The sequence below is a fragment of the Salvelinus alpinus genome, chromosome 1 (genome assembly GCF_045679555.1).
Source record: "Salvelinus alpinus chromosome 1, SLU_Salpinus.1, whole genome shotgun sequence".
In the NCBI taxonomy this organism is placed as follows: domain Eukaryota; kingdom Metazoa; phylum Chordata; class Actinopteri; order Salmoniformes; family Salmonidae; genus Salvelinus; species Salvelinus alpinus.
The window spans coordinates 64,092,253-64,106,312 of record NC_092086.1 but is presented as its reverse complement, the minus strand read 5'-3'; the positions used below and the strand labels follow the sequence as shown (position 1 = coordinate 64,106,312).

Sequence of the window (14,060 nt, the reverse complement as noted above, 5' to 3'; positions counted from 1 at the left end):
ATGTTCCTCGTTTTTAGGATACTATCAGCAAGGGACATCTCATGTCTGTTTTGTTTCATCCTTTGACACAAACCATCGCGATTTCATTCTACCAGGTATGCTTTCTTTGCAGTCAACATTTAATTGGGAATTTTTTGGGTAAGCTTTTAGAAATGTATGTTTTGTATGCGCATGACACTCACGTTGCGCATGGTGATGGCTCTACGTACATAAGAATGTCTTATGTAGAGCCATCACAAGTCAGCTAGTGTTCCACATTACTTTTTCCACATTTTGTGTTACAGCCTGAATTTTAGATTTTTTGTTTGGTGTCTGGCCTGAACATAATACCCCATAATGTCAAAGTGAAATTGTGCTATTTTTTTTAATTTTTTTTTTTTAGAGAAATTAATTAAAAAAATTAAAGCTGAAATGTCTTGAGTCAATAAGTATTCAACCCCTTTGTTATGGCAAGTGTAAATAAGTTGAGGAGTAAAAATGTGCTTCACACCCACTCCCGTTGCCTGCTGCACTGCTGCTTGGAATCCACCTGGCGATCTGTTCACCGTCTGCCTTGGCTTGTCGCCCCATGTCTTGTACAGGTACCCGCACCACACTACCCCCTCTCTCCCGAGCACACAGGCACTGTTGGGGCGATTGACTATGAACTTAAAATGGCTAGCCCCTCAGACTCTCTTGGTTACACAGACTTTTGGCCCCCATCCTATTCTAACCACCTCTCGCCGGCTTTGTGTTCATGTTACCTGATGAACTTGCTGTACAATATGAACTTGTTGCCATTCCAATGCACATTGAAATGTCATAAGTCAGCACTGCAAAGCTCTCCCTGTCCTATGCCGTGCCTTCATTGTATTACTGTTGATTATATCTGAAAATGTGCATGTACACCCTGGCCCATCTACTGTTGCTAGCCCCAATTCTGACTTGTGCTCTGATATCTGCTTCAGTGACATCTGCTTCACTGACTTCTACTCCTGTAAAAGCCTGGGTTCTCTGCACGTTAACACTAGAAGCTTATTACCTAAAATGGATCAATTGAAAGTGTGGGTTCACAGCTCCAATGTGTTGGTCATTACTGAGATGTGGTTAAGAGTGTTTTGAATACTGATAACCTTTCTGGTTATAACCCGATATTCTTATACTCAGCTGCTCCCTCCCCGGATGTTGTGTTAAACGCTCTACAACAAAGCTTTTTTAGTGTCCAACAAGCTTTCCCTGCCCTTAACCTTGTTCTGAACACCTCCAAAACAAAGGTCATGTGGTTTGGTTGGAAGAATGCCCCTCTCCCCACAGGTGTGATTACTACCACTGAGGGTTTCGAGCTTGAGGTAGTCACCTCATACAAGTACGTGGGAGTATGGCTAGACTGTACACTGTCCTTCTCTCAGCACATATCAGATCTGCAGGCTAAAGTTAAATCTAGACTTGGTTTCCTCTATCGTAATTGCTCCTCTTTCACTCCAGCTGTCAAACTAACCCTGATTCAGATGACCATCCTACCCATGCTAGATTACAGAGACTTAATTTATAGATCGGCGGGTAAGGGTGCTCTCGAGTGGCTAGATGTTCTTTACCATTCGGCCATCAGATTTGCCACCAATGCTGCTTGTAGGACACATCACTGCACTCTATACTCCTCTGTAAACTGGTCATCTCTGTATACCCGTCGCAAGACCTACTGGTTGATGCTTATTTATAAAACCCTCTTAGGCCTCACTCGCCTCTATCTGCAGCCCTCATCCTCCAACACCCGTTCTGCCAGTCACCTTCTGATAAAGGTCCCCAAAGCACACACATCCTTGGGTCGCTCGTCTTTTCAGTTCGTTGCAGCTAGCAACTGGAACAAGCTGCAACAAACACTCAAACTGGACAGTTTTATCTCATTCACTTAATTCAAAGACTCTATCATGGACGTTCTTACTGACAGTTGTAGCTGCTTTGCGTGATGTCTCTACCTTCTTGCCCTCTATGCTATTGTCTGTGCCCAATAATGTTTGCCCCTGTTTTGTGCTGCTACCATGTTGTGCTGCTACCATGTTGTGCTGCTGCCATGTTGTGTTGTTGTCATTTTGTGTTCCTACCATCCTGTGTTGCTGCCATGCTATGTTGTCTTAGGTCTCTCTGTAGTGTTGTGTTGTCTGTTTTGTCCTATATTTCCATTTTTAATCCCAGTCCCCGCAAAAGGCCTTTTGCCTTTTGGTTGGCCATCATTGTAAATAAGAATTTTTATCTTAACTAACTTGCCTAGTTAAATAAAGGTTAAATATAGGTTAAATACAAAAGTTAAATGGATTCTCTGTTTGCAGCAATAGTGTTGAATATGATTTTTTTTTAAATGACTACCGTATCTCTGTACCCCACACATACAATTACAGTTGAAGTCGGAAGTTTACATACACTTAGGTTGAAGTCATTAAAACTCATTTTTCAACCACTCCACACATTTCTTGTTAACAAACAATAGTTTTGGCAAGTTGGTTAGGACATCTACTTTGTGCATGATACAGGGAATTTTTCCAACAATTGTTTACAGACAGATTATTTCACTTATAATTCACTGTATCACAATTCCAGTGGGTCAGAAGTTTACATACACTAAGTTGACTGCCTTTAAACAACTTGGAAAATTCCAGAAAAGGATGTCATGGCTTTAGAAGCTTCTGATAGGCTAATTTATATAATTTGAGTCAATTGGAGGTGTACCTGTGGATGTATTTCAAGGCCTCCCTTAAAACTCAGTGCCTCTTTGCTTGATATCATGGGAAAATCAAAAGAAATCAACCAAGACCTCAGGAAAAATAAAAATGTAGACCTCCACAAGTCTGGTTCATCCTTGGGCACAATTTCCAAATGCCTGAAGGTACCACGTTCTTCTGTACAAACAATAGTACGCAAGTATAAACACCATGGGACCACGCAGCCGTCATACCGCTCAGGAAGGAGACGCATTCTAGAGATGAACGTACTTTGGTGCGAAAAGTGCAAATCAATCCCAGAACTGCAGCAAAAGACATTGTGAATATGCTGGAGGAAACAGGTTCAAAAGTATCTATATCCACAGTAAAACGAGTCCTATATCGACATAACCTGAAAGGCCTCTCAGCAAGGAAGAAGCCACTGCTACAAAACACAAAAAATCCAGACTACGGTTTGCAACTGCACATGGGGACAAAGATCGTACTTTTTGGAGAAATGTTCTCTTGTCTGATGAAACAAAAATAGAAGTGTTTGGCCAAAATTACCATCGTTATGTTAGGAGGAAAAAGGGGGGAGGCTTGCAAGCCAAAACACCATCCCAACCGTGAAGCACGGGGGTGGCAGCATCATGTTGTGGGTGTACTTTTCTGCAGGAGGGACTGGTGCACTTCACAAAATAGATGGCATCATGAGGTAGGAAAATTGTGGATATATCGAACCATCTCAAGACATCAGTCAGGAAGTTAAAGCTTGGTCGCAAATGGGTCTTCCAAGTGGACAATGACCCCAAGCATACTTCCAAAGTTGTGGCAAAATGGCTTAAGGACAACAAAGTCAAGGTATTGGAGTGGCCATCACAAAGCCCTGACCTCAATCCTATAGAAAATTTGTGGGCAGAACTGAAAAAGCGTGTGCGAGCAAGGAGGCCTACAAACCTTACTCGGTTACACCAGCTCTGTCAGGAGGAATGGGCCAAAATTCACCCAACTTATTGCTGGAAGCTTGTGGAAGGCTACCCTAAATGTTTGATCTAAGTTAAACAATTTAAAGGCAATGCTACCAAAGACTAATTGAGTGTATGTAAACTTCTGACCCACTGGGAATGTGATGAAAGAAATACAAGCTGAAATGAATCATTCTCTACTATTATGCTGACATTTCACATTCTTAAAATAAAGTGGTGATCCTAACTGACCTAAGACAAGGAATTCATTTTTACTAGGATTAAATGTCAGGAATTGTGAAACTGAGTTTAAATATATTTGGATAAGGTGTATGTAAACTTCCGACTTCAACTGCATCTGTAAGGTCCCTCAGTCGAGCAGTGAATTTATAACACAGATTCAACCGCAAAGACCAGGGATGTCTTCTAATGCCTCACAAAGAAGGTCACCTATTGGTAGATGGATATTTAAAAAAACAAAACAAAAAACAGACATTGAATATCCCTTACAGCATGGTGAAGTTTTTAATTATACTTGGGATGATGTGTCAATACACCCAGTCACTACACATTTCACCATGAGGCCAATGTTGACTTTAAAACCAGAGTTTAATTGCTGTGATAGGAGAGAACTGAGGATGGTCTACAACATTGTAGTTATTCCACAATACTAACCTAATTGACAGAGTGAAAAGGATGCCTGTACAGAATAATACTATTCCAAAACATGCATTCTGTTTACAACAAGGGCATGTAAGTAATACTGCAAAAAATGTGGCAAAGCAATTACCTTTTTTGTCCTGAATACAAGTGTCATGATTGGGGCCAATACAAGCCATTACTGAGTACCACTCTCCATATTTTCAAGCATAGTGGTGGCTGCATCATGTTATGGGTATGCTTGTGGTTAAGGACGGGGGAATTTTCAGGATTAAAATAAAATAAAAATTGAGTAGAGCTAAGCACAGGCATAATCCTGCTTTCCACCAGACACTGGGAGATGAATTTACCATTCAGCAGGACAATCTCAAACAAGGCCAAGTCTACACTAGTTGCTTACCAAGAAGACAATGAATGTTCCTGAATGGCCTAGTTACAGTTTTGACTTAAATCTACTTGAAGATCAACAACCAAGTTAAGAGGTTTAAGAATTTCAAAAATAACAATGGGTAAATGTTGCACAATCCAGTTGTGGATAGCTCTTAGAGACTTACCCAGAAAGACTCACCGCTGTAATCGCTGCCATATGTGCTTCTAGTAAGTATTGACTCGGGTGGGAATAGTTATGTATTTTAGATATTTCTGTATTTTATTTTCAATAAATGTCTAAACACATGTTCACTTTGTCATTTGGGTATTGTGTGTAAAATTATATTTAATATATTTTGAATTGACTAACACAACAAAGTGTGGAATAAGTTAAGGGGTATGAATACTTTCTGAAGGCACTGGATATCTACCTGACATATGTTGAAGACATGCATGCTGAATGTTTTGGACAAATGTCCAACCTCAATTTGCAACAGTTCTGTAAAATGATCCACTACTTATGGGCCCTGGTCAATAGTAGTGCACTAAATAGGGAATAGGGTGTCATTTGGGACACGAACCTTCTGCTCCTCATTTATCTGTATGGATTTACAGGTCTCTGTAGATATTGTAATCATCTGTTTTTGCTTGGGGTGTACAGTCCAGGGAGGAAAGTAAGAAGCAAGCCCTGGCTGCTAAGCGTGAGAAGCGTAAGGAGAAACGCAAGAAGAAGAAGGAAGAGCAGAAGAGGAAGCTGGAGGAGGAAGAGGCCAAAGTAAAGGAGGAGGACCAGGAGTTACAGGACCAGGACCAAGACTCCTCCGAGGGTGAGCACCTATTTACCAGCTCAACCTTTACAGCCTCTAATAGCCTATTCCAGCTACTGATATCAGCATTGTATTGCTGTTTTAAGATGACCTTTTTCCTAGATAAACTATGTCTCTGTCTGCTTGACTGAAGGGATATTGCAGTCACAATTAAACAAGCTTCTCATTTATTTACAGCCTGTTTTGTTTCCCTATTATGTTAACTGATAGAAGAATATACTGAACACGTATATAAACGCAACAATTTGAAAGATATTTTTACTGAGTTACAGTTCATGTGAGAACCAGTCAATTTAAGTAATTTCATTAGGCCCTAATCAATGGATTTCACATGCCTGGGAATACAGATGTGCATCTTTTGGTCACAGATACCTTAAAAAATGGGCCTCACAATGGTTCTCAGGATCCCGTGACATGGTATTTCTGTGCATTCAAATTGCCATAGATGAAATGCAATTGTGTTCGTTGTCCGTAGCTTATGCCTGCCCATACCTTAACCCCACCGCCACCATGGGGCACTCTGTTCACAACGTTGACATCAGCGAACTGCTCGCCCACACAACGCCATACACATGGTCTGTGGTTGTGAGGCTGGTTGGACGTACTGCCAAATTCTCTATAACAATGTTGGAGGAGGCTTATGGTAGAGAAACATTCAGTTCTCTGGCAATAGCTCTGATGGACATTCCTGCAGCCAGCATGCCAATATTTTTTTTCAGCTCATGATACATGAGACCAACACTTTACATGTTGTGTTTATTTTTTTGTTCAGTATACATCTCAACTGAGACACAGCCATCCAGCATCTTTCTAATCTACTTAAAAAAAATAATTTCTGTTAATTTATAATTGTAAAATAAGGGTAAATAACCTTTTCCTTCCTTGTCTCATGGTCTGTGTAGACGGCGATGTCCCCATTGACCCGCCCAGCGCTACCACAACCACCACCATTGGCATCTCTGCTACCTCCAGCACCTTCACCAACGCCTTCGGCAAGAAACGAGCCAATGTGACGACCACGCCCAGCTCCAACCGCAAGAACAAGAAGAACAAGACCAAGGACTCCCCCAGCGAGCCCATCATCCTGCAAGACCCCCAGGTGGCGCTGGCTCAGCAGAAGGCTAACAAAAACAAGATCCACGGGGAGCCCAGGGGTGGCGGGGTGCCGGGTGGAAGCGACTCGGACAACTTGGACAGCACCGATTGCAACAGCGAGAGCAGCAGCGGAGGCAAGAGCCAGGAGCTCAACTACCTACCGGACCTGCTCTCTTCGTCTTCCTCCTGCTTTTCATCGTCTGCTCCCCCGGTGGTGAGCCAGCAGCCCCAGCCGGTCCCTGAGAAGAGGCAGTGCACATCACTACACAGCTCCCGAGACGACAAGATCACTGTGTCCATCTCCAAACCACACCATAAGTAAGTGGCTAGTCTTTTTTGCTCAACTGCTGTGTATCCAAACTAAAAATATAACCTTTTGTTAGTCCTTTAACTAGTATACTGCTGTAGTGGTAAAAGTAGAACCTTTGTTAGTTTGTTTTCTCTGGCTTTAGTGCAAAATGTAGAAAGGGAAGAATCCTGCATGTGCCATCTGAATTGTTTTAGGTACACCGCAGGGTTCTCTTAAGTTTATTATTCCGTATTCTTTCTTCTCAGAATCCATGACCGCATAAACGACTTGATGCCCAGTTCCCTTCCCTCCTCGTTCAGAACCATTTCACTGCCAGTCACCTCGCCCGTCAGCAAGATGAACCTCACCAGCCCCAAGAGGGGCCAGAAGAGAGAAGAAGGCTGGAAGGAGGTGGTGCGAAGGTGGGTTAGCTCACAGGAATGTGCCTTAAATCAAACAGTCGCTACTGTAGTTACTGTTATGCATAAAGACAGTAGGAGTACAGTATGTCCCTGTTTAGCATCTCCGTTGCTTTAGTTTAATGTATAACAATCAACTGCCACTGGTATCTACTACATAGTTGTGGAATGTAAAGACATATGACACATATATATATATTAATTGAATTGCTTGTGTGTGTTTTCTCAGGTCAAAGAAGCTGTCGGTGCCTGCCTCTGTGGTGTCTCGGATCATGGGCAGAGGTGGCTGTAATATCACTGCCATTCAGGACGTGACCGGTGCTCACATCGACGTGGACAAACAGAAGGACAAGAATGGAGAGAGGATGATCACCATCAGGTTAGACCAGCCCACTGTCTACTGCTTTCACAGAACAGTCTGTCAGTATATCATATCATAGTCATTTTTACTGTCTGACACACACCTGCTTTTCTTCCTTTCCCTCTGGTCTTTCAGAGGTGGCACAGAGTCGACTCGACACGCCGTGCAGCTGATCAGCGCCCTGATCCAGGACCCAGCCAAGGAGCTGGAGGACCTGATCCCCAGAAACCACATCCGCGCCCCTGGCACCAGCACCAAGATTGGCTCCACCTACACCACCTCCACAGGGGCCACCAACACTACGGCGGCCGGCTCCAAGGGCCTGGCATCAGTGTTGCCGTCGTCCGCTGTGTCCTTCCAGTCGTCCTCCGTCTCTCAACAGGGAGGGAAGATGGGGAAGAACCTGTCTTCCGGAGTGAGGCCCCCTTTTGTTTCACTTCCTCTGGCGTACTCCAACCCCCACCTGGCACTGCTGGCCGCCCAGACCATGCACCACATCCGACACCCGCGCCTGCCCATGGCACAGTTCGGTGGCACCTTCTCTCCGTCGCCCAACACCTGGGGCCCGTTCCCGGTACGTCCCATCAGCCCCGCCAGCACTAACAGCTCTCCCAAGCACAACGGCACCACTGCTCTCCGGCCCTTGTCTGCCTCCGCTGCCCATCCAGAGTACACAGCCCCTACCTTTATAGCAGGCCCTGCAGCCACCGCCTCTCCCTCCAGATCTGCACCCTCTGGCACCCCCATGCCCTCCTCTGTCAGGAAGCAGCTCTTTTCTGGCGAATCAAAGACGGCCAGCATGGCAGCGGTCACCTCGACCATGAGTGGTGCGCCCGCTATGCAGATGGAAGCTGCACCCCCCACCACGCCCTCTACCCCACCCTCCCCTCCTGCGCCTATCGCCCCACCTGCACAGCAGCTACCCATTTCCAAGCCAGAGCCTGCTGGCTGCGCCACGCCTGGTAAAGAGAAGTCCCCTCCAGACACAGCGGCACCTGTCCAAGGTGGAGCATCTGAAGGCTCCAACTCCACCGGACCCATGCACTTCACAGCTCCCACTGCTCCACCACCACTGCCCTCCCAGCAGCCAGATAGCCGACAGCAGCAGCTGTCCCTCCCCTCCTCCTCCAGCACAGAGCCCAGCCTCCGGGCCGCCCAGCCTCCCTGCTCCCTCCTGCCCACGTCTCGCTCTGCACCAGCAGGGGGCAGCACGGTCACACACACCAGCAGCACTTTACCTCACTACGCGTCGCCTGCTCCCTCACGCATGCAGCCCTCAGCCCAGTTCTACCCCATGGCAGCTGGGGCATCTCCACAGGAGCACCAGTCTGTATTTGTACCCTCTGGAGCATCCCAGGAACAACGTCAGAAACCACAGCAGCAGCATGCCAGCCAGGGCATGGCAACCCCCTCCATGCAGCAGCAGATGTCCTCCAACATGGGCATGATGAACGGCTCCCAGATGCACATCCATGGGGGCAAGGCCCAGCAGCTGCCCCCCAACTACGGCCCCACAGCCCTCTTCAACCATTTCAGCAGCATGTTTGACAGCAACCAGGTGGGCAACAACCAGGTGTGGGGAGCATGTCACCTGCCTGCACGGACCCCTCCTGAGCAGCCCTACACCGCTCCGCCGGCCTATATAGGGGGCATGGGACAGATGGAGAACGTGGTGCCCCCTCCTGATGGCTCCAAGGCACCAGGGTACCGCTGTAACACCCAGAGGATTGTCACCAGTCCAATCGGTAAGCAACAAGGACCATAAAGACTCCACCACAGACACACACACACAGTCATAACCCATAGCTCTATGTAGTCCAACTCCAAGACAATACTTTTGTTCCATAGAAACAAAAAATCAACTGATTCCACAAAGCAGTTCTCTTCACATACATACATACATACATACATACATACATACATACATACATACATACATACATACATACATACATACATACAGGAACTGACAAAATAAAGGAAACGCCGACATTAAAGTGTCTTAATAGGGCATTGGACCACCACAAGCCACCAGAATAGCTTCAATCAGCCCTGGCATAGATTCTACAAGCATCTGGAACTCTATTGGAGGGATGCGACACCATTTTTCCACAATAAATAATAATGAGTTATGTTGTTGATGGTGGTGTTAAACACTGTCTCAGGCGCTGCTCCAGAATCTCCCATTAGTGTTCAATTGGGTTGGGATCTGGTGACTGAGATGGCCGTGACGTAAAGGTTTACATTTTCATTTTCATGCTCATCAAACCATTCAGTGACCACTTGTGCCCTGTGGATGGTTGCATTGTCATTTACCTTGCCCTTTGAGTGGACCTAACCCATGCAAGGAAAATGTACCCAACACCATAGGAACCAGAACCCTAATTTATTTGCTCAACTGCTTCCTTTATTTTGGCAGTTACCTGTATATAGGCAGACTAGTTCAGTTTATTACAGTGGTTTGTGCCTACATAATTTAACCGGGTCAGTTGAACTCTTTGTTTCAGGAATGCACCCAATGGACCCGTCGGGAAACACCATCTCTTCGTCTGCTGCTCTAACTAGCTTCGCCACCAGTATCTCCTGCAGTCCAGTGTACCTGCAGGGTCCAGCCTCCGTGGGCACGCCCTCTTTCAGCCGCCAGCACTTCTCTCCTCACCCCTGGAGCGCCTCCACCTCCTGTAAGAACACAACACAGGGAGAGGGAACAGGGCCGTTGCTTCATAGATGTTCTGTGCCCCCCCCCCCCCCCCGTTTTTTGTTGTTTTGTAAACAAAGTACATTTGCTTCATTGTCTACTGTCAAGGTGGGACACAGAGACAGTCACTTGGTAAAATAATGAAAGTAAATGTAGCAAAATCAAATGATTTTATCTGATTTTATCCTAAGTATTTGATTAATCTAACATTTGGAAAGTTAACAAGCCAAGCCTTTGCCCCTCCCTCAGGTGAGTCCCCAGTGCCCTCTGTGTCATCTGCGGGCTCGTCCCCCCTCTGTGCGTCCATGGTGACCCCGGCTCTTATTCAGGCTAAGCCCAGCAGCAATAGCCAGCAAGACCGCAAGGTGCCCCCTCCCATCGGCACCGAGCGCCTGGCACGTATCCGCCAGACGGGCTCCGTCAACCACGCCATGCTCACCGCCAGCTACACACCGCCTGTCGGACAGGGGGGCATCTGGTCCTTTGGAGTGGGCAGTGCTTCTGGTGAGTGTTCAGGGGGAAGGTGGATGGGGTTAGTGCACAATGGATAGATGTAGACCTGATCGTCTCAACTTCAGAGTGTTTTAAGATGTTTCTTGTAAGGTTTTGAAATATATTGTGAATTTCTTCTGTGTAAATGTTTTTTTAACATGACAATTAACTCTCACACCATCCCAAATCTCAGTCCTCCCCTCCTCTTACCCTCCACCTTCAGAGGCGATGTCGGGCTGGTCTCAGCCCCTGATGGGCGGTCACGTGATGCACCAGCAGATGCAGGAGCAGAGTGCTTTCTCCCAGCACCAGGCCATGGAGCGTGACGACACGGGCATCGTGAACCCCTCCAACACCTTCCATCAGCCTATGCCCACCAACTTTATGGACTTCCCAAAGGTAACGGACACCGCTAAGTAGTTGGTGCAAAGATCTCCTCGCTAAGTAGTTGGTGCAAAGATCTCCTGGTGCGAGTGATGCTATGAGATCTATCACAAAAACAAAATGTTTACCACTTCTTTCTCTTGTCCTTTCGAGGGTTTGCCAATATCAATGTATGGCGGGACGATGATTCCTCCCAACCCTCCTATGGGAGAGGCCCCCGGGGGCCCCGTGTACAACGGGCTCCATAACGCTGACCCTGCCTGGAACCCCATAATGAAGGTGGTCTCTAACTCTGCAGATAACTCCGATCCCCAGCAGGTAAGCACTCCCGTAAACATTCTTCACTTATTTTCACCATTACTCAGTCCGCACTGTTTTGGTTTTGTAGCTAAGTGGTGAAAACTTGTCGTTTTAGGTCTGGCCTGGGACTTGGGCACCGCACGTTGGGAATGTGCACCTGAATCATGTCAACTAAACACGCGGCCATCAAAGCATAGGACCAGTAACAAGACTCATACACGTTTAAGAGAACCAGATAATTACATAATATTCAACGATATTAACCTAGGGAGTGTCCAGAAAGGAGGAATTGGATGGTTGGACACCATTTTGATGTGCCTAACTTAAAAGACAAATCCAGTGTGGGCTGTAATGTGTTTACCAATGTCTATGAACAAACCGATTTGCCTGTTCAACAGGATCCATTCTTTGCGTAGTATAGCCATTATTTTGACTTTAAAAGCCCCACATTAATTGTTCTTGGTCTGCAGGGCTCTACAGGACTGTACGCTATTTATACTCAGCCCAAGAACTAGGTGATAACATAAAGAGATAAATCAGACTTTTTAGAGTGGTAAATACATGTATAATTGTTTACATACTAAAAAGGGTTCAAATGAGAGTACATTTCATGTCGTATAGTGGCTCTACTTTATGTAGCCTGTATTAATGTGAAATATTTACCTTAATATTCAATAAAAAAGACGGAACTGTACCATCTTCGCCTTTCTATTCTTATTGCATTAATGTCATACACCTCATGATTCTCCATACACTTGTTGATTTGAAGTGCCCTTGGTCTGTCTTTATTTAAATAGTAGACTTCAGTGTCATGATGATGTCATCACTCACTGACTGCATGTTCTGGCAGGGGGTTCTATTTATCATCTTGCAACTGTCTTGCACGCATCAAGAAGTTTCCACAAGAGACTGCAATCTGGCAATTATTTTACATTCAATAGAGCCCCACCAGCAATAAATTGTCTACCCAGATAACACCCAAACGCTCAGTATGTTTTGACAGATTACTACAGTATCTCGTTATCCTGTTTAAATGGATTATGGCTCATCTGCCATGTTTTTGAATAACATGTATTTTGATTGTGAACAAGTAAGGCTGAAGATGTTTGAGTAATTTATTTTTATTTTTTCCAAACAACCAAGATTGACTGGGAATGACATTTAATGAGAGACCACTGTCACGCAATCTAAGAAAATTTAGCAGTCTTGGATGATATAACACTTTGAATAACATTGTCTTGACGTCACATAGACACATAAATAGGTGACATCAATCAAAATGTATTTCCTAGTCCTCATTTACACAGTACACAAAGATATAAACGGTCTGCCAGCCCCATTAAATCATGGGAGCTGTAAAATGTATTTTAGCGCAGTTGTATCATACAGTTTAGTAGTAAGGTGTGATTGCGACAACGAAACTAAACCACGCCTCTCATCAGCAGCTTTTTCATAAACACCTGCACGTGGCTCTCGGAGCATGTCAATCTTGAAGTGGTGTGTCTCCCAGCGGTCCCGTGTTTCCAAATAAACTTTCGAGTTGGCGCAGCTTTAGTTGACGACAGGCCAGAGTTGACATCGATCAGCAATTTGCCCAGGCTGTTTTTGTTTTGGAACTTTTAATTCCTTTGTATAACTTATTTGTTTATTCATCGACTTTCTGCAATGTCTTCTAATTGTAACCGCAGCATAGGCCTTAACTGCCCTATTCCCAGTAGCTTTGAGCAGACGAAAGACTGGTCTCAGCTGCCCGACTCCTACAGTCAGACGCCCGGAGGCACTCTGTTCTCCACGACTCCTGGAGGTAAGTTACTCAAAAATAACGGAATTCTGCCAAATACTTGTCATATTGAACAGGGGCGTCATGCATCACAAAAATCCAAGGATGGATGGGAGGTTGGTTTGGAGTTTTTTTTTTTTTTTAAGCATTTTTCCCAACACCTGAAACGGACATAATCATATGCTTAATTCTATGTTAATGTCTTTCTGCGTATCTAATCATACCTCATGAACTATGTATCCTCCTGATTGGTGGTTCTATTTTAAAATAAAATAAATATGCTTTTCTGCTAAAATCTGAGTTGAAGATTGAAAGGAATGTGTTTTATTTAGTTATTGCTTGCTTTTCTAAATTTCTCTACCATAAGCTGCCTGGGTGTCAGAAGAGTATTGCTGTCTGTGATAAAGCCATTTTGTGGGGAAAAACTCATTCTGATTGGCTGGCCTGGCTGTCATGTGGGTGGACCTATGCCCTCCAAGGTCCACCCATGGCTGCACCCCTGCCCATTTATGTGAAATCCATAGATTAGAGCCTAATTTATTTATTTCAATTGTCTGATTTCCTTATATGAACTATAACTCTCGTGTTTTATATTTTTGTTCAGTATAGTTATGAGATTGGGAACCAATCTGGGCTAGTTCAAGCCATCTTCCTAAAATTGCTATGTGGCTAGTAGTATTACAGAGAAACGATGTTTGTTTAAACAGGACAAATCTGAGGGCCCCCTATGGGCATGATGCCTATGA

The 14,060-nt window shown here is 45.0% G+C and overlaps 1 protein-coding gene across 6 annotated transcripts in view; it reads left to right on the top strand.

Moving 5' to 3' along the window:
• The window catches only part of LOC139583062 (ankyrin repeat and KH domain-containing protein 1-like), a 60,130-nt gene extending 47,902 nt beyond the window's left edge, over positions 1 to 12,228 (top strand). For all 6 annotated transcript variants that reach the window (XM_071413815.1, XM_071413806.1, XM_071413798.1 and 3 more), the window contains exons 25-34: positions 5,331 to 5,496; positions 6,399 to 6,909; positions 7,147 to 7,302; positions 7,529 to 7,678; positions 7,796 to 9,405; positions 10,168 to 10,341; positions 10,608 to 10,862; positions 11,044 to 11,249; positions 11,388 to 11,552; positions 11,650 to 12,228. In XM_071413815.1, coding sequence (XP_071269916.1) covers positions 5,331 to 5,496; positions 6,399 to 6,909; positions 7,147 to 7,302; positions 7,529 to 7,678; positions 7,796 to 9,405; positions 10,168 to 10,341; positions 10,608 to 10,862; positions 11,044 to 11,249; positions 11,388 to 11,552; positions 11,650 to 11,709 — 3,453 coding nt within the window. In that variant the 3' untranslated portion in view covers positions 11,710 to 12,228. The remainder of the gene's footprint in view (positions 1 to 5,330; positions 5,497 to 6,398; positions 6,910 to 7,146; positions 7,303 to 7,528; positions 7,679 to 7,795; positions 9,406 to 10,167; positions 10,342 to 10,607; positions 10,863 to 11,043; positions 11,250 to 11,387; positions 11,553 to 11,649) is intronic.
• The last annotated feature ends 1,832 nt before the right edge of the window (positions 12,229 to 14,060 follow it).